The sequence below is a fragment of the Dama dama genome, chromosome 19 (genome assembly GCF_033118175.1).
Source record: "Dama dama isolate Ldn47 chromosome 19, ASM3311817v1, whole genome shotgun sequence".
Classification (NCBI taxonomy): domain Eukaryota; kingdom Metazoa; phylum Chordata; class Mammalia; order Artiodactyla; family Cervidae; genus Dama; species Dama dama.
In genome coordinates, this window is record NC_083699.1 from 18,469,822 (window position 1) to 18,488,824 (window position 19,003).

Sequence of the window (19,003 nt, forward strand, 5' to 3'; positions counted from 1 at the left end):
TTTAGGAACTAGGTATTATTTTTATCATCACTTTACAGATGAGGTAAGTAGTATAATTAAACCCATTTTACTGATGAAAGAAGTGATGAAGTGGCTTTTCAAAGTCACTTGCTAATAAGTAGTACAGAAGGAATCTCATATCCAATCACATATCCAGGCAATCTCGTATCCAATTCCATGCTATTAAACACTAAATGTACTACACTGCCTATTTATGATTTATGCTTCTTCATATTATTTTACTTACCATATAAAATAATGACATTCAGAAAGATAAATTCAATTTCAGATGTATTGGGACAAATAATATTGTTTTATATCCAAATTATGCATATTAATGATCAGATCTGTCTATATTTAACAGAACAGGTCTTGGTAGTGGTTTAGCCGCTAAGTTCTGTCCGACTCTTGCAACCCTATGGACTGTAGCCTGCCAGGCTCCTCTGTCCATGGGATTCTCCAGGCAAGAATACTGGAGTGGGTTAACATTTCCTTCTCCAGAGGATCTTCCTGACCCAGGGATTGAACCCAGGTCTCCTGCATTGCAGACAGATTCTTTACCTACTTAGCTACCAGCGGAGTCCTGGTAAAGGTCTTAACAAAATGTATTTTTTAAGATATTACTGACATTATAGGGAGGAATATTGGATTTTGTTTCCTGATGGAGCTCATAATTAAGAAAATTTTCATCAGAAATTTTAACTTTGGTAAATGTGATTTAAAAAAATGATGGTTAGTATAGTCTTTATTGCTGTAAATATATTTATGTAGTCTTATTGTTGTCTTATTTAGTCTTTATTGTTATAAATAAAGCTATAATAAATATGTTTCTATAGGTTGATACTTTCTCCTGTTTCATTTCCCTTGACTAAATTACAGAATTGGAATTATCAGGTCAATGTATCTACACATTATGGTTCTTGGTATGTCTTATAAAGCTGTCTCTATTCTCTAGAAGAATATTTATCTTGATTAAAAATTATGCCTTTGGGAGCCAGGCATTTTCTTCACACTGCTCCTTATTAGTTCTGTGATATAAGGAAAGTTAAAATTGGAAAAGGAAATTTAAACATTAAAGCCATCTCAAATTGGCTTTTTTTCAAATTAAAGTATTAAAAATAATTTTAATCATAGATATCTGATGATTTTATTGTAAAGATGTACACCATAAATCTTATTATCCAACATGTAAGTACTCAATTTATACATGCAATTATTTTACATCAAATTATGAGAATTGCTGTAATCAAAGTATTTATCATATTTGTATAATTAATTTCATTGCTTCTATCACTGAAAATTATCTGCCTCCTTACAAAAACTGTTTTAGAGATAACTGGAATATTTACCCTAAAGCTTCTCTATGCAATTAAAATAGCAAATCCAGATTTGAAAGCAAGTAAATTCTCTGAAACACATGCATACATACACACACTCAGAAACACTTGTTGTTGTACAATGGAAAATCCAAGCAACACAAATGTAATGAATATCATAATTTACCTCTCCAATAATTGCTGTAGTCCCATCTGACTCATTTACCCACACCTTTTGGGCAGTTCCCCTATCATAGGATTCATATGCTGCCCCATTCACACGTTTCTCTATGGAAATTGCAGGGTCCTAATAATAGAAAGAAGAAACTAGAAAATCAATTAATTTTAAAATGTGCACATACTAAAAATTAATGCATATGTTAAGTTATTACCAAGATGATGACATATTTCTGCCCATGGGCATGCAAATTTTGAACAAATTCTGGTAGGCCGTTGAATGCAACTTGATCATAAGTAAAGATTTTCTTGTCTTCCATATAGTCAATATCAGTGATTTGTGTATCCTAAAAATTAGCAGAGTATATTTCAAAAAACAATACTAAAAGAATCCTCTAATCACGTCAACCCTAAAGTCCAAAGAATTTCTATTATAAATTTAATGATTAAAAGGTAAATGAACTTAGATCTCTTTTATTTCACTAAAGACACAATGATATGGCTTATAAAGCTAGTTTCTCTAATGATTATTCACATTTGTTTCATTGATGGTCACTCGGTATGTATTATGTTATATACACATGTATATGTATATATATGGGCTTATTGTATAAAAAACAAAAATCTTAACATTAAATAAAATACATAAAATTTTATTACATTAAAAGTATACAAACTCTAAAAGTATATTTAAAAAACAATATAATTTTGTCTGTACTTCAACATATGTTCTATTCTAGTACAACTCATAATCCGTTCTCAAAATTCAGGTACACCTGGGCACTGTGTATGGACATAAAGTGTACTTCATCATTAATAAGCTGCTTAATAACCTATGTCTATATTTGGCAAACAGCTATGAAAAGAAGAGTAGTGAAAGGCAAAGGAGAAAAGAAAAGATATACCCATTTGAATGCAGAGTTCCAAAGAGGAACAAGGAGAGATAAGAAAACCTTCCTCAGTAATCAGTGCAAAGAAATAGAAGAAAACAATAGAATGGGGAAAACTAGAGATCTTTTCAAGAAAATTAGAGATACCAAGGGAACATTTCATGCAAAGATGATCACAATAAAGGATAGAAATAACATGGACCTAACAGAAGAAGAAGATATTAGGAAGAAGTGGCAAGAATACACAGAAGAACTGTACAAAAAAGATCTTCATGACCCAGATAATCACAATGGAATGATCACTCACCTAGAGCCAGACATCCTGGAATGCAAATCTAAGTGGGCCTTAGGATGCATCACTACTAACAAAGCTAGTGGAGGTGATGGAATTCCAGTTGCATTATTTCAAATCCTAAAAGATGATGCTTTAAAAGTGCTATATTCAATATGCTCGCAAGTTTGGAAAACTCAGCAGTGGCCACAGGACTGGAAAAGGTCAGTTTTCATTCCAATCCCAAAGAAAGGCAATGCCAAAGAATGCTCAAACTACTGCACAGTTGCACTCATCTCACATGCTAGCAAAGTAATGCTCAAAATTCTCCAAGCCAGGCTTCAACAGTACATGAACTATGTTCAAGCTGGATTTAGAAAAGTCAGGGGAATCAGAGATCAAATTACCAGCATCTGTTGGATCATTGAAAAAGCAAGAAAGTTTCAGAAAAATATCTACTTCTGCTTTATTGATATGCCAAAGCCTTTGACTGTGTATATCACAACATCTGTGGAAAATTCTTCAAGAGATGGGAATACCAGACCACCTGACCTGCCTCCTGAGAAATCTGTATGCAGATCAAGAAACAACAGTTAGAAGTGGACATGGAACAACAGACTGGTTGCAAATAGGAAAAGGAGTATGTCAAGGTTGTATATTGTCACCCTGCTTTTTAACCTATATGCAAAGTACATCATGAGAAATGCTATACAGGATGAAGCACAAGCTGGAATCAAGATTGCTGGGAGAAATATCAATAACCTTGGCTATGCAGGTGATAACCACCCCTATGCCAGAAAGCGAAGAAGAACTAAAAAACATCTTGATGAAAGTGAAAGAGGAGAGTGAAAAAGTTGGCTTAAAAACATTCAGAAAACTAAGATCATGGCATCTGGTCCCATCACTTCATGGGAAATAGATGGGGAAACAGTGGAAACAGTGACAGACTATTTTTCTGGGCTCCTAAATCACTGCAGATGGTGACTGCAGCCATAAAATTAAAAGGTGCAAGCTCCATGGAAGAAAAGTTATGATAACCGAGACAGCTTATTAAAAAGCAGAGACTACTTTGCCAACAAAGGTCCATCTAGTCAAAGCTATGGTTCTTCCAGTAGTCATGTATGGATGTAAGAATTGGACTATAAAGAAAGCTGAGCACCAAAGAATTGATGCTTTTGAACTGTGGTATTGGAGAAGACTCTTGAGAGTCCCTTGGACTACAAGGAGATCCAACCAGTCCATCCTAAAGGAAATTAGTCCTGAATATTCATTGGAAGGACTGATGCTGAAGCTGAAACCCCAGTACTTTAGCCAACTGATGCAAAGAACTGACTCATTTGAAAAGACCCTCATGCTAGGAAAGATGGAAGGTGGAGAAAGAGACAACAGAGGATGACACAGTTGGATGGTATCACCGACTCAATAGACATGAGTTTGAATAAATCCCAGGAGTTGGTAATGGACAGGGAGGCTTGGTGTGCTGCAATCCATGGGACCACAAAGAGTTGGTCACGACTGAGTGATTGAACTGAACTGAACTCATATTTTCAAATATGGTAATCCTGACAATATCCTGTATTTATTATTTTGTGAAAATATTTAACTTTATATATATTCCCACAAACCCTTCATCCTACTTACAAATGGTATGCCAGCTGCCCGATTTCTTTGTACCACTTGTTTCACTACGTCAAGTGTCTTGTAATTCCAGCGACTCAGCTGGAATCCAAGACTCCAATAAGCTGGCATTGCTGGTCGTCCAATGAGCTTGAAGTGAATGGATATTTAATTACTTTCAATAATGAACATTAGAAACTAATATTAATATGCTTTTAATTGTTGTATCTCTAGTATCGATTTGAGTTTAACTACATTTTTAACTACATATTTTAAACAAAGATTTTGTGGTATCTGCATTCTAAAATAGATATTCTCTTAGAATTGTGTTACGAAACAATTAGCAAGTTTATGTTCCTCTTTTATTTTGTGTAAAACATCAGAAAGGTAGCACTTTAAAAAGTAGCATTTATAAGAGTGTATTTTGCTGTGCATGGAAAGTTAAAGAAGAGAATAAAAGGATATCATTAATGAGATTAGAGAACAAGAAAACTGTCCCACCACACCTCCCACTTCCTGTAACAACAAAATGAATGAATGATACCATGTAAGAAAAGAAAGTTAAATGTATACAATTCCTATTCCGTTACATTTTGGCACTTATTTCTCTCCTAGTTTGCAAAAATATTAATAAAATATATGCCTACAAGGCTCCCCACAAAGCCTTTCATAAGGTACTCTTGATAGCCACATGTAGGGCCTTGGTTTCTTCCTTCCCCAAGGACCAATTGGGCCCTTCTCCTCCTACTCTCTAGTAGCCCAAGCAGGCTCAGGGCACATTCGCAACAGACCACCAGAGTCTTATCAAAACAACACAGCACAGGATTTTGCACATGGATATATGAGTGCAACTGATACTAAATTTTTCACTGAAAATGAAGTATTAGGTTATATTAAAACAAATAGCTTTATATGGCATGATGGCTTTTCTCTCGTTAAGGTATACATTTTAGGGGAAAGAACTGTGATTTCATCATGTACATCTAAAAACTACTATTTAAAAATTTTAAAAAATACTAATGGTGGGTCATTGTATTCTCTTCAATTTAAGCATTAAATTTATCTTTTAAAACTTAGTATCAAATAAAACTCTGCCAAAAACTCAGTATGTTTACACTATTCATAAACATATTATGTTCTATAAAATTTTAAAGATTTAGACAGGTGATTGAAATTTCTGTGTGTGTATGTTATACATATCACATAATTTATTTTCATAAAAGTGTATAAAATAGGTGTTGCTATATATTATATTAATTTATGTACTAGTCATCTTGTACTGTATATGTATATATCATCCTTAAAATGTATAAAATGATCTGATCATTCAAACACATTAAAGTTTTCAATTTTGACATCCTGGCACCACTAATGAGTTAATTTGTACAGAATGTATATTCTGTTCTTCTTCAAACAAGAAATAGTTACTTTTGCCTATTCTCTATCTAATTTGTGCCCCCATTGAAATTCAGCACTGATTAATAGTGCTATATTCTACACATCTTTTTTTTTTAATTCAAGATTTTTCAAGTCTAACCATAAAATGATGTATGCAAGTGGATAACTGTATTATTAATGCATGAATGCTGCATTGGCATGTCAAACATGACTCAAGTTCAAGTAGTGCTGACCACAGACTTTACTCAGCATGTAATAGACAACTATCCCAACTAATATTTCACAAATAAAATCTTAAACTCTTTCAAAAATGTGCTGTTCCCTGTTTTGATGGTGTGACAACCATACACAATAACTATGATTTCACATTATGGAGACTGTAAATTTTGTGTGCATTTCTGAAATTCACATTTATGAACAGCAATTTGGGGATTGCAAGACTTTGTAAATTATTCAATTGGGTAAAACTCTAGCTACTGTTAGTTCAGGTTTTTAGATCATAACTAAATTTTTTGATAGTAATTACTTCTCTTTGAGATTATTCTAGGAAATGGGAATTACATGTCAAAAGATTTATCAATAAAACAAGATTTAAAAAATAGGCATGATTCTCAAAGTTTATGTCTACAAAAATGATTTATTTTTCATGATAACACCAAGATTTATATATGCTAATAGTCACAGAATAACAATTTACATGGGAGAAACATTTAGAATCAGGCTCAAAATAAATCCTGATTTCTCACCTTTCTAAAGTCTTTCTTGGGCTCATATACAATAGCATGTTACTTAATAGGTAAATGAAAGTTGTTTAGATAGTATGTTTAAGGTATAAGACTTCAGACTATGTTTTCAAAATCTGCCCTTCTAAATCTGAGTGTCAGAGCCAATTTTACTGGGATTTACCTACTGTAGATTAACAGCAAGTGTCACTAGCCCTTTTTTAAACTCAGTTGCCTCCAGAATTCTTATCAAATGAAGATAAGATACCCCATTTTGTTTTATCCCATCAAATAAGGTCATAGTTTAATATGTAACATCTCAAAGAAATCCAAATACTGAACTCAGCTGCCTGGAAGAAAGAAACAATTTGTTATCAGAAATATAGACATCTAAATATATCTAGGAGTCATTGTACAAGAAAAACAAAAATAAAAAGTATCCTCTCATATCTGAAAAATGGTAAGGTATAAAAATATATTCAGCTAAGAGGCCTCCAATAGCTTAGCTAAAATCATTTCAATATGTTAGATGAAAGAAAAGTATGGTAGAAAAAAATTTTAAAATAGACCTGCAACACACCTCTTGATACTGTTGAACTACTTGTTCTGGTGTGTCTCCCAGAAAGATATAAAAGTCCAGAATTCCACCTATAACTCGGTAAGTTACTATTGGAGTAGGCTGGATGAAAATCTCTACAAAACAAAAATTGGAAAAGCATATGTATATAGTAAAAATGTACATAATGAGAAAATAATTGCAATGTCTGCTTAAAGTACTTCACATTAATCACATAATTTTAGAGCCTTTTTAATTGTTAATGGCTTCCCTGGCAGCTCAGAGGTTAAAGTCTGCCTGCAATGCAGGAGACCTGGGTTCGATCCCTGGGTTGGGAAGATTCCCTATAGAAGGAAATGGCAACCCACTCCAGTATTCTTGCCTAGAGAATCCCATGGATGGAGGAGTCTGGTGGGCTACAGTCCACAGGGTCCCAAAGAGTTGGACACGACTGAGCGACTTCACTTTCACTTTATGATATTTAAGAATACAGGAGAAAAGTGGAATGCCACCACATGTGAGGTTTATGATAAGTTATTCCAGATATTCCTTTTACAGATGTTAGCAAAAGCTACCTAAAAACTGCTTAGCAGGGAATAAAGGATCAGTCCTTTTATAATAAAAATTATTTCTTTTTGAAATTGTATCTCAATTAGTTATTTTAATTGAAGATTCTGTGAAAGATCATATCACGTGTTGATTTCTATAAAATAAAACTATGAAGGTTTTAATTTTTCTTTATGTTAAACATAGTAATTGTATCAATAACCATATGGAGCACTGCTCTTGCTGGAATATGATTATTTTTGTATTTTTTTTTAATTATCACTGATTCATCTATCAAATATAGGTATTGCATTATTCACAGCATTAGAAAATAAAAAGTTCTACATTACTTGAGTTATGATAAACTGAAATATGATTCTTCTATCTTTTTATCCCCATATAGACCTTTGTTTTTTTAATCTGCAGGGCATATGAATTTATCTTAACAATCAAGGCTATGGGAATGGGAATAATCATTTACATGGATACATTCGATGTTGCTCTGGAGGGAAAAGGAAGTGCCTGTAAATCATAATATAGCATACTTCCCCCAAAACAGAAGCACAGACACACAAAAATCCATATCTCAGGCTCCTCTGTGCATGGAATTCTCCAGGAAAGGATACTGGGATGGGTAGCCTTTCCTTTCTCCAGGGGATCTTCCCAACCCAGGGATCAAACTCATGTCTCTTGCATTGCAGGCAGATTCTTTACCTGAGACACAAAGGAAGCCCTCACTAACTATAAAACTTGCTTATAATAATTTCACGTTCTAAATCACTAGCAACAAAGTTTACTCTGCTATAATATATCTATGACTGGAATAAATAAAACAGTTAAAACATTTCAAGTCTCATTTGAACATATTATCAGATAAATTACTCTTACCCATTGCATTGCTGTTCATTAAGAAAACACCAAATGACTTTCCGGAAGTATCCTCAATGCACATGAAGAATGTTTGATGGCCATATAAATTATTATTATTCTATAAGGCATGAATTTGAAAATTAAAACTTAAAATACCTTTAAAATAAAAAGTATACCTAAATGGCTTTTATGTATTCCTACCTTTTTCTGTAATTTACTCCTTATATTCTATAATAATTGTCTCTAATATATACCATATGAAACATTGTAACACAAAAGGCATTGACTTATTTTACTTATTAATACATTAAGATATAAGTATATAACAATATGTTATGCTATTAATAGATTATTTAGCTTTCTTTTATGCTTTATGATGATTAAATGAGTTTTAATAAGCCATTCATCAACTATATTTCAACTAAAAAATAAGCTATCTGTGATAGGAATGGCATGTTTATAGGGCAATGGCATTTTTATAGGATAAGGGCATGTTTATATATCATGTCTCAGGTATGCCCCAAGGTATTGCCCGGAATTCCAAGATGATGTCCACTTCATATAACTTTTTCAGTATAGATGTTGAGAGCTGATGAGTAGCAAAATTTATTAACATTTGTGCACCAAATGAGGATCTTTGAAACAACCGACCTTCATTTCAGTAGCACTGGAATTTTTAAAATCAGTAACATTTGACTCAAAGCAATCATGAATCGATTTTAAAAAGTTTTTTTAATGCTATTGTATTTGTCATAAAAAACTTCATACTCTTGAAATGCAGAAATATATATATACAAATAATAGCTGTTATGGTGTCATAACAAAATATGAATAAGGTTTTAGAAAGTAAAGATTAATTCTGCATGGAGGAGTTTGGGAAATTTTCTTATGAGGTGAGATCAAATGAGCTATTAATGATATGTATAAATAATAAAGAACTAACTTCTTGTGGAAAAAATATGTGAACTAAGAAAGATTATCATGTTATGGAAGAGGAAAAAGTAGATATAGATGCAGGACATGATGTCCACTAGATAGACAGACAGCACACACACAAAGCCATGTCGAACATGGTAAGTGTTTGGAAGTGTTCTTATGTAATGACTAGTACTAGATAGTGTAAGTACAAGAGTAACTGAAAAGTGATTGATAAAATATAAAAGTGAAAAGTCAAAGGAAAACATTCATAAATTGGAAATACCTTTTAAAATATTCATAAAATCTGTTGTTCACTTATTTAGTTAATTTAGGACTTTGATATGAATCTTCATCCCTAAAGCAAAGAAGCTTCTGGAGTACATATCACTGACAACAAAAAGATGATGATTTCAAAAAGGCTAGAATTATCTCCTGTCAAATATAATTATTTTATTTACAACAAGAAAGATAGTTCCTTACATCACCAGGAAGTTGATCCCGAGTAAAAATTGGCCATGTTTTCCAATATAAATCATGACGAAATCTCTTATGAATATGTTCCCCGAGACCATAAATGTATTCACTGGGAAGTCTGGCTGAGATCTGTAAATACTGGTCAGAGTATACCAGGGGACCAATGCTGGTGTCAAACCTGTAGCATGAAATAAATAAAAGAGCTAAAAATATATAAAATTCTCTATTAAATATGGATCTATGTTATGAACCAGAATATTTCATTTTAAATATGTCAGTCTTTAGCTCTGATTACTTCTTAGGAGCACATGAATTGTACCAAACTTGTTAATTTCATCAACACAATTGGCTTCATTATCAACAATATTATTCTTCACACACATTTCTCTCCTTTTATCTTTACTACAATACTAAAGTACAACCATTATTATAAACTTCATTCACAGATGGCACAATTTGGACAAATTTATTCATGTTTTCAAGGTGACAAACTGGTAGGCAGCAGAGCCAAATTTCAAACCCAGTTTTGACTTTGACTCAGAGACAGAGTTTTAAAATATAGTACTATATTGGTTTCTATACCTCTATACATGTATTAAGTTCAAAATCATTTTTCCTGAAAAAGAAAGGTTTCATGTTTTATATATATCAAATATAAACTATGAGAAATGTCAGATAGCATTTCTTTTGTGATTTAACATAAAATCAACTTCAAGTCATTAAAATATATTTAAGAAAAGTAATTGCTGAGATTAAGTCCTGATAATCATCCAAGTAACCTTTCTTGGAAATTCAAGAACAGCAATATTGAAAATTACTAACTTTTTTGCCAGAAATGTCCCTCAAAATACATTTATAATGAAGGCATTCAGATAACATTTAAATTATCATATATGGTTATTTAAATTTATTATGTGTAAATGTATTCAATTAATTTCATACACATATATGAAAAATCCTCTAATACTATGGAAATGTGTCCCTCTATGAATAGTAACTATTTGATCCTACCAATTGAGAGAGAATATGATAGATAACAAGGAAAAGACATATAAGATTTTTTAGGTATGTAAAATATATGCAAGGCTAAAATTGTATCAGTGGTGCTCTTCATTTCAACTTTGGTTGGCCCATTCTATACTTCCATTCATATTCTGGTACATTTCATCCATAAGAAATTAAAGCTTCTTTGATATTATAATATTTGAAAACATGTACACCCACCCTCTTTTGGAAGGAAGTTTATTCTTTCTGAAAACACCCTAAAAATGAGACTTTTGTGGTTCTATGATAATACAATAAAATTGACCAATTATTTAAACTTACATAAATGTAAGATAATTACTTACAAAATTTTATTATTGCTTTTTCTAGAAATTTTAATGCTCAATGGATCATGTATAACCTCCACATTATACAGTGGATCAGAAGCTGCAGTTCCACTAAATTCTTTTACAAACTGATGAGGAACTTCATATCTTCTATTACTTGGATCAGTGATCTGCAAAGATATTTTAAATTATCATTATTTGATTCAAAACTGTTACTGAATTTTTCAGTTCTGAACTAAATATTAAATGCAAGTTCCAAATACAAAACAATAAATTTAGTAATTTTATAGATGAGTTATTAATCTAGTCATAAACTTAACTTTAACATTGTTGAGTGGTTATGCAAAGAATAAATTGTAAGTACTGTTAAAGAATTAACAGAATTATTTAATTATAAAGGTACTATATCAAATAAAATTTTAATTGACCAATATAAAAAATCATGAGACTATTATTAAATGTTAATTCTTAAATAGTAGATTTTTGTGAATTTAATTATTAATTATTTTGATGATCACTCACTAACAAGTCATGAAAGTATTTTTAATTTTATTTTAAAAAACAATTTTTGTGAAATTGTTGCTAAAAGATATTGCACAAAGGATGCATGGCTTTTACTGCCAATCCAAAAGACCATACTAGCAAACAATTTGGTAGAGAAAGCAGAAATTAGTTTCTTTAAAATCATGACTAGAAGTGATACCAGTAAAAAGAACTAGTGAGTGTGTCACACATATATAGAACAATTAACAGCTTCCTTAAATTAAATTCTAAACTAATCTTTTATCACAGTCTGTAGTTCAATTTAAAAAATTACTACAGTTTATTGAGTGTTAATTCTTCTCAGGACACTGTATCAAATATTTTGCGCTGAATATATTATTAAATTCTCTAAAACCTACTGCCAGAGGAACTAGCTCTTGTGTTCTATCTGAGTAGAAGTCTCAGAGAAGTGGAGTAACTAGTCCAATAAGTTCTTTTCTTTGGAATAGACATTTATTAAGAGGGAAAATATCTTAGTGGGTTACAGGGTATATTCATAACATGCTCTTTAGTATTAACTTTTCTTTAGGAAACAAAAACCAAACCTTGAACCGCATACGATTGCGTGTCTGATTTTGAATTGTGAGGAGAACGCTGTTAATGTCATTTCCAAAGAGTGTAGGTGAAGCTTTCCTTTTTAATTTGGCTTCAAGTCCTTAAAGAAAAAAAAATTGTATGAATTATGGTTTTATTTATAATGATTAGTAATCGCTAAATATTTTCATATTTTTTCTAATTTTATTGTAGGTCTCACAAATAAACTTTTCTTTTTTTAATTTGGAAGATAGAATCATGAAAAAAAATAAGTTCTTAACATACCAAATTTGAACATTCTTGTGTACATGTTCCTATTTGATTTTAAGATATTTTTCCAATGAAAAATTTTAAATATACTTTTTTTATTCAACCTAAAATATGTTGGATCACCAGGATAGAACACTTCTCACCAGCATTTGTTGATGTTACTTTCTCAGCATTATAGCCGTGGTTATTTGCGAAGAAGCACCAAGGAATAACAGAATCATTCCATGGCCTCCAGCAGCAACCTCGAGCTGCACAAAGTGTCTGATAAAACATTTGTTAAAGGGATCATAGGATTAGTACTGTTATCATATGTGTTGGTCTCTATTTTTCAAACATTCACTCATTCCAATAGTTGTTTGAATGAATATTTAAAAAAACTCATTTCTTCAAATACATAATGTACTAAAATATCATTTATTCTTCTGTTCCTTTCACTTTGAAGAAATGTAAATATTTGATGAATTGAATTACATCAGAGATTGATGCTCTGAGTTGTGATTTATCAAATTTACATATGAATACACATTATTGTAAAGTCATGTTATTTTCAAGATTCCTGCCCTCCAGATAATTAATTATAGTCTGTTCTGTTGCCATGTAGTCAGTGCAGAAGAACTAAAATATTTATTGTGTACTAATTATGTATCTAGTTGCAAGTGAGGCTATAAAGAGGATATGGTCTTAAATTTGAGCCTAGGTAAAATGTTTAAGGTCATTATTTCCAGATAATTATTAGTTTGATATGATTTAAACTAGTTCATATGCTAGTTGTTGCAACTAGTGGCTGCCATTACATCTAATGTATAAAGTTAAATGACAAATTCTCCTTAATTTTATGATCTATATGGAAAGATTACATGAAAGGAAAGAAAAAATACATATGTTGATAGTAAAATTTGAGTCACATGGTGATGCTGTGTTTAACATTGATATAATTAAAAAATCTACTTAATATTTAAATGTAATAGTGTAACATATTTTCATAATTTGAATACTTGTGAGCTCTTTTTCTTGGCTATTTGCCTTGAAAAAAAATTTTTTTTTTAAATCTCCATGTTTACCAGTTAACGGTACACATGTTAAATTCTCTCCCATTTTTAACATCAAATTAAAGTGGCATCAGATACACATATACACAGCGGCTTGCCAGGTGGCTCAATGGTAAAGAATCTGCCTGTAAATGCAGGAACTACAGGAGATGCAGGTTCAGTCCTGGGTTGGGAAGATCCCTAGAGGAGGAAATGGCAACCCACTTCAGTATTCTTGCCTAGAGAACCCCATGGATAGAGGAGCCTAGCAGGCTTCAGTCCAGGGAGGCGCAAAGAGTCAGACACGACTGAGCTACTGAGCACACATACACACACACACACATACATGCACACACACATACACATGCATACATGCATATAAAAAATGATAGTTCAATGGGGACTGAGCATTTTGGAGGGTCATTACCTAAAAGAATCTAAAGTATGTGTGACTTTTGACATAAACATCACAAAATGGGAATACACACATACACACATTCACTCATTGACCTTTTAATCCCATACAAGTTATAATGATCAAGGAAGAGTCAATTTAGGGTTAAGCAAATCCATTTAGTTACACTTAATTTTCTCCAGTTGAATTATTCTCCTCAAATAATAAAAAAATAAATGGTTTTAAAAATTAAAAAATAGTTAAAAGAATCAATGTTACTTTATTTTCCACAGATTCTTCTTGTTAAGGTCATCATCACAAACACTTTAATAGAGTGTAGATATTCTTTCTCAAAAGTTCTACATTTATCAGAGGTTATACTTTTTAATCAGTAGTTTGAGAGGACAGAATTTCATGAAGAATTATAAATTTAACAATAGCTTTTTAAGTATGGAAAAATATTAACTTGCTAATTTGAAGTACAGAAAAGCAGGCTCAGTAATTTCCATTATGTTTCATCTGTTCACACATAAATAAAAAGAAATGTGGCCTAATTAATGGCTATACTTTAAAAAATATGCAATATATCCAATCTTGGATAATTATCTTAATATCATTTTCATACTATATATCTATTCAGAAAAATATAAAAGACTTTGGTTGCAGACCTGTGTGGGAGATCGTTCTGGAATGCAGTTTATTCTCTGGTTGATAGGATCGTTTAGTACACTTGGGCATGTGCCTCGGGTTGTATCACTGATTTCTGAGAAAGAAACAAGTCAATAAAACAAAACATGGTTTTAAATTTACTTTTCAAGTTTTCAAGTAACAAATACATTGAAAGTATACACAAATATATATATATATAAAATGAAAATTAAACTTAAAAGAAACCTATAAATTCAAGTTCTAATTACGAAAAGGAAATGATCCAAACAATATTTAAAACTGTATAAAGCCCTTTGACTCTTCCTTAAGAGAATCAAAGTACATTCACAGAAGGTCTTAAAAGGTAGACTCAAAAGGAAACAAAATGTTTCCTGCACCACACTCACAAACTGTGTTTTAGAGATGAAGAAAGAAGATGGAGAAATATGTATGGAGAATATATATGGGGAGAGGATGCAGAGAAGGAGACAAGAATTAGAGAAGAAAAAAAGGTTAGGAGGAAGAAGATACATAAATAGAAGAGAAAGAAGAGAATAGCAAAAAAGTAAAATCCCAACTCAATATAATAGAGAGGGACTTTCTAGCAACCAGAGATGGGGAAGATAAATTTGATTGCTTCATAATGTAGCAAGCTTTCAGTTTACTAGAAGATGATAAAACAAGACAAGAGGCAGCAGAAAACACTAACCACTGTTAGACTAGAAGATAATTTGAATTGCATTTTCCACTTCTGATTTAATCAGGAGAGAATGATGAAGAAAGGAAAAGTAGATCAGGTGGATGAAAGTAGCATGCATCAACTCTAAATTAGGGTATAAATATTCAGGAAAAATGATAAACACTTCAAGCCTGTTTCACCTTCTCTCTGTTTCTCTCACATGACCTCACTCTTTTAAAAAAAACAGCGTCTATGGCAAAGAGGTTATCCCCTTAAATTTCCTAACCCCGCTTGCAAGTGTCTGAAAGCTAAAGCAAAACCCGACTAATGAGATTTCCCGCTAGTTAGAAGAACCTCACTGGTAACCATAGAAGATTACTGCGCTGTTTATTAATATCTTGTTTCTTTTGCCTATTTTCTAGTTCTAAAGCAAGGCCATTAACATCAAAGCATATGGATTTCTTAATTACAATGACACTTCATTGAAATAGCTGGAGTAACTGTAACTTACCTGAGGTCTTTCTTCAAGTATTTCATCTCATATAGATTTCATAAAGATTACAGATTACTTTTTAAGATCCATAATTATTATGGAGTAAACTTTATCTCAACCTCACTATAATGTATAAGTATTTTCAATATTATTTACCTTCAACAGCAGGTGTCTTAGTTGCTAAAACAACAACTAAGGCAATAGCTATTATTGTAACTATAGCAAATAGGACAATCAGAGAAATTTCCAATCCAGAAAATTTCTTCTTTGCCATCTAAAGAAAGAAAAAGAATATACATTTGAAATGTAGAATATACAATAAGTGACCATAATTATCATAAAATTACATATTTTTTTCTACTAAGCAAAACGCAAGCAGAGCTGCAGACAGCTCTAACAGTTTACAATCTAAAATAACGCACATTTGCAAAAGGGTAAACAACACATGCAATTTCAAGTAAAAAGACAGAATTAGCGATGAACATTATAGTAGTACACTGAAATGAAATTATAAACGGAAAAAGATCTCCAAGAGGGATTAGTTGCTCTCTCTTTAGAGCGTTTTTCAAGTCAAGGAAAGCTTATATTTGTACTGTGTTCCTTAATTCCACAACAACTGTATGAAGGAGACGCTTTTATTTTATGAACTTCAGGCTTAGAGAAAATATTATTTTTTCAAAGTCAAAAAACCCCAGTTCTTCCCTCTATAACTATTGCTTTGCAATTTCAGCACTGCTTTCTTATAAGCATATTGTGGAAAAGGATATAAATATAAATATGGGGCAAATAAATATAAACATATAAAAGAATACAAATATAAAATGTTGTAGAAAATACATATATACAGGACACACACATACACACACACATATGTATATGCTATATCTTTAGGAGTTGTTGCTTAAAAAAAGCATTTAAACTACATGATCGCCAAGCTCTGCTCTCAAATAGCAAAATATACCAGACTCTCAAATCAAAAATGTATTTATTTCAGATAACATTATGTATTTGAGTTACCATCCTGAGGTGCCTAAATGTAGGTAGGGAAGAGTTCTTCTCTAGTAATTATTTTAAAGCCTATTTGTTTAACTTAGTTTTGATCATAATCTATCTTTCCTTGTCTTTAAGCTTCCATGATTTTTCTATATTTTATGTTGTTATATGTTTTAATTCAGTGGAATATACCTAGATAGAAACTGAGAATTTTCACAGTAAGTGCTCTTATAAATTGCTGGTTTTAAAATCAATTTTTCTTTTTGCCCTCTTATACTCACCCTTTCTCCTCTATCTATGTCAGTTCATATACTGAGTTGTCCAGATCTAAAAACATTTTTTCTCTCTTCCATATCTTTCTACCACAATAAATCACTCAACAAGTCTTGATGATTCTACCTCTGGAAAAGTTTCAGAATTTTACCCTTATCTCCAACAATGAAATATTTTTTTCTGGATAACATGTCTTAGTACATGCTGTTTAATCTTTCTTCAATTCTTCCACACCTGCTCTTCTAGTTCCAATTTATGCCCAGTTCAGATACTATGTCATCTGTGAAAGTTTTCTTACTTTTAGAAAGAGTTAAATCTATTCTCTTCCCATTTTACAACAGTATATAGTATATCTATTGCAATTATTCACGCACGTAAATTTCCTCCATTGTATTGTTACATTCCTAATAGCAAGAATCATGAAAGTAGTTCAGATCCTAACATCAAATAAGTATAAGCTCAATTTTAAAATTATACCTTATGATTGAAAGTTTAAAATTTAGCATTCAATTTTAGCTTATGATTTCCCATTATAGATATGTAAGCTGTTTACTGCATCAGTAATCTTCAGAGATCTTGAATGAATGTAAGCTAAATTTAAATAAAGCAACATGATCTAAAAGGCTGTTTAGAAAATGAATCCTGGTTGCTCAATGTTATGTGAGAAACAACAGAAATGCATTTAATGTTTAACTTGAAATAAGTTTAACTCTCACACTAATTTCATTGTGAGATCAAGAAGCCAGTAAAAATGATTGTTCTTTTCTTTTGTTAAGGGAAATCTAAAAAAAAAAGCATATTTTCATGAAGCTAACCCTCTTTAATTTAAGTAAATTGGAACAAAATGTACCAAAATTACAATAACAATAAATCAGAACAAAATAATAAATCAGAACAAAAATGCACCAAAATTAAATTATTTATATGAGTACTTATAAATGATCAGTACTAAAGTTGTTCATAAGCTGTAGGTGGTAATTACAGTAATTGTATTTTGGATTGCAGTAATTTTAAGCAAAATATTTTTGGAGAAATTGTATACTGATGCCCTTTCTCTGTATATTTGTTTCAAAATGAGTAATACTTATTACTAATTTTAAAGATCACTAATTATGACTGATCTTTAAAAAATTAGCTAGAAAAGATTTAAGTGTTTTATAAATGTAGGATTCCATTCTGCATATATTTTTCTTAAATATATATTTATCATGCCTACAGTATTTCTCTAAATTTCAAAATATGTTTTATCTTTATTTTCATCTATATAGAGCAATTCAACTAAACTTGCTATCATTCTACTTGGGTCTGACACTTTTAATGAATAGCTGGGCAAAGAAAATATTCTTCTATCTTCAAAAAATTTTAGAAATGTTTTTTCCTGTTTTAGTACAAGGGGCTATACATTTAATATGGAAAATGAAAATATGTTATCATTGCTATTTTAAACAATTGAAGATAGACAGGAATATTGCTAACATGAATTAAAGGAACACACAATTACTTGAAAACTCAAATGTAACAAAGAAATATGATAGTTAAACTTACCTTATTTCATAGTCTGTTCTTTCTGCTCTGCTGTACCAGAGTTGAGGAAGGCTGCCAAAGTAATGATCAGGGAAAACTGCTCAGCTATAAATTGAGCTACTCATAAAGTTTTATTGCACTCTCACCAGCCTATCAGTATTTAATAAACTTCTGTTCAATGTGCAATCATAAAAAAACTTAACCCTGAAAACCATTGTGTAAATCTTTCTCTGGGAATCTAGGTTAATTAATAATTGTGCTCTCAGATAGTCTTTGATTTCTGGAAGCTATGAACTAGCCTAAGAACATAAAAGTACTTATTTATAGTGTTTATTTCCCTTTTCAAAATCATACTTCTTTTACCATATAGATGCTATTTCACTTATTGTTTTATCTCATTGTGCAAAATTTAAACTCTCACTGGAAAGTTGAAACATACCTGTAAGCTAGAATTTGAAAAACACTTGTAGGAACTGACAATTAGCAGATAATATTTCATAAAAAGCAAAGATTAAATAAGTTATCTTCTGTCTTGTTA

The 19,003-nt window shown here is 31.4% G+C and overlaps 1 protein-coding gene across 3 annotated transcripts in view; it reads right to left on the reverse strand.

The window, feature by feature from the left end:
• The window catches only part of SI (sucrase-isomaltase), a 111,786-nt gene extending 93,204 nt beyond the window's left edge, over positions 1–18,582 (reverse strand). For 2 of the 3 annotated variants that reach the window (XR_009697096.1, XM_061168259.1), the window contains exons 1-12: positions 18,487–18,582; positions 15,832–15,949; positions 14,524–14,618; positions 12,577–12,694; positions 12,175–12,284; positions 11,105–11,256; positions 9,762–9,933; positions 8,382–8,481; positions 6,972–7,084; positions 4,296–4,421; positions 1,709–1,840; positions 1,504–1,623 (exon numbers count right to left, since the gene is read on the reverse strand). Coding sequence is in view for 2 of the 3 variants with exons in the window: in XM_061168259.1 (XP_061024242.1) it covers positions 1,504–1,623; positions 1,709–1,840; positions 4,296–4,421; positions 6,972–7,084; positions 8,382–8,481; positions 9,762–9,933; positions 11,105–11,256; positions 12,175–12,284; positions 12,577–12,694; positions 14,524–14,618; positions 15,832–15,949 (1,356 nt within the window). In the remaining variant the exon portion in view is untranslated. Of the gene's footprint in view, positions 1–1,503; positions 1,624–1,708; positions 1,841–4,295; positions 4,422–6,971; positions 7,085–8,381; positions 8,482–9,761; positions 9,934–11,104; positions 11,257–12,174; positions 12,285–12,576; positions 12,695–14,523; positions 14,619–15,831; positions 15,950–18,486 lie in introns of those variants that run through there. The other variant, XM_061168260.1, reaches the window with a different exon arrangement.
• Positions 18,583–19,003: the final 421 nt, after the last annotated feature.